The following is a 1,635-nucleotide window of genomic DNA, read 5'->3' on the forward strand; positions in this document are numbered from 1 at the left end:
AAAATGACATGTTATTCTCCCACTTGAAAAGATGTTAGTCAAGTTGTCAGTTCTCCAGTCGCTCTCTCGTAGTTAGTTTTGCTAACTACGACTAACAATAGACGACTGCTTAACTGTGACTGACAATAGACGGATCGAAACGCACCAATTACTGATTACGAGTCTTCATAGCCAATAACATCACGGCTTAACTGACAGACGACCAATAACATCACGACGTAATTGACCAATCAGATCAATAACCAGAGTATAATACCATCAACTGACGTGATACAACTCACTTTGACTCTGAAGATGACTACCGCACAGGTTGTCGAAACGTCAGTCACTGCCAACAACAACAGTCCTATTCAGGACTACGTTCACCCGGACGATCAAACTCAACCTACTTTTGAAATGACTCCTGGGTTCAAAACTTTGACAGCATTATAAATTATGTTAGCATAAATTGTGACATTCCCTGGTCTCACGGATTAAGAATTGAAAAAAAGAAATATCAAAGGTTGCCCTGATATGATATTATGAGATATGATATGATATATGTTAGGATATGATATGATATGCTCACTACTTTACTTTATGGAAAGAGAGGGTGGACTATCGTCTAGTTCTTGCAACCTGATATATTTCGTCCATCTGAGGAAAATCCCTTTTCCAATCTTTCGTTTTCTGTTCGTGTTTCGCTTCCTCTTCCGGTTGTGGATGACTGGTTTTAGGACGCACAAGCTTCAAGGTCATAAAATGGATTTTTTGCAAACTACGATTTGTGAAGTGTCAGGAAACGTATCGTGGACAGGTAAAGATGACTTACAACCTGGATCAGTAGAACTTCATCATTTGTATCCGTTGAAGAACGAATTCAAGTTTCGTGTCAGCAAAGCAGGATATATTGAAGTAAGTAGTAAGCTTACAACCTCATTTATTTACTATGCTGACCATCACTTTTAAATTCTTTTATGTAAGCTTAAGTTATTTATCGCTTATTAAATTATGAACAATCAGTGCTCAAAAGTAAATTGGGCTCGGAGTTGATAACCGCTTAGATAAACTTCGGTAAATGTCTTATTTTGAAAATACATTTCATAGCGGCTTACGTGACGACAAAAAAGTTCAGAGACGATTTTACATAAGTCCATAAACTAACATTTTCGTGACACTTGAAAAAGTTTTACATTGAGATTGGTAAACTTCCTCAAAGTTATCATGAGTAATAATAATAACAACGAACTGCATTGATTGTCATGTTAGAAGCGGAAAAAAGGGGTTTCTACGCAGGACATCTTGGTTAGGTTTCGGAGGTTTACATTGTTAACAAGCTGAGTGGCAATAGAGAAGAGTATTCTTAATTCTACCGGAAAATAAATGTCCTCTAGTCTGTACACAATCTAATAACTACCTTGATCGAGTTGTAACAAGTTTTAAATACTTTCGATATCAAACAAAATCTGCAAGCACAGACAGATGCTGACAAAATGAATGAATGAATCAATACACTCAGTTTAGGGACGGACGATTAGAAAACTTCATGAGGGAGGAGGGGGAGGGGGGCAAAGTACAACAAAAAAACCGTGCAAGGGAAAATTAAATGAAACAAACCTCATGCACGTTAAGGTACCCTAAGAAATATTCAAGCCC

At 37.3% G+C, this 1,635-nt stretch overlaps 1 protein-coding gene across 1 annotated transcript in view; it reads left to right on the forward strand.

Annotated features, from left to right (window-relative positions):
• The first annotated feature begins 685 nt into the window (after positions 1–685).
• Positions 686–1,635, forward strand: part of LOC140928126 (uncharacterized) — a 6,628-nt gene continuing 5,678 nt past the window's right edge. The window contains exon 1 of the mRNA XM_073377839.1: positions 686–894. Within this exon, the coding sequence (XP_073233940.1) occupies positions 703–894 (192 nt within the window). The 5' untranslated portion in view covers positions 686–702. The remainder of the gene's footprint in view (positions 895–1,635) is intronic.

This window comes from Porites lutea, chromosome 2 (assembly GCF_958299795.1).
Source record: "Porites lutea chromosome 2, jaPorLute2.1, whole genome shotgun sequence".
In the NCBI taxonomy this organism is placed as follows: Eukaryota; Metazoa; Cnidaria; class Anthozoa; order Scleractinia; family Poritidae; genus Porites; species Porites lutea.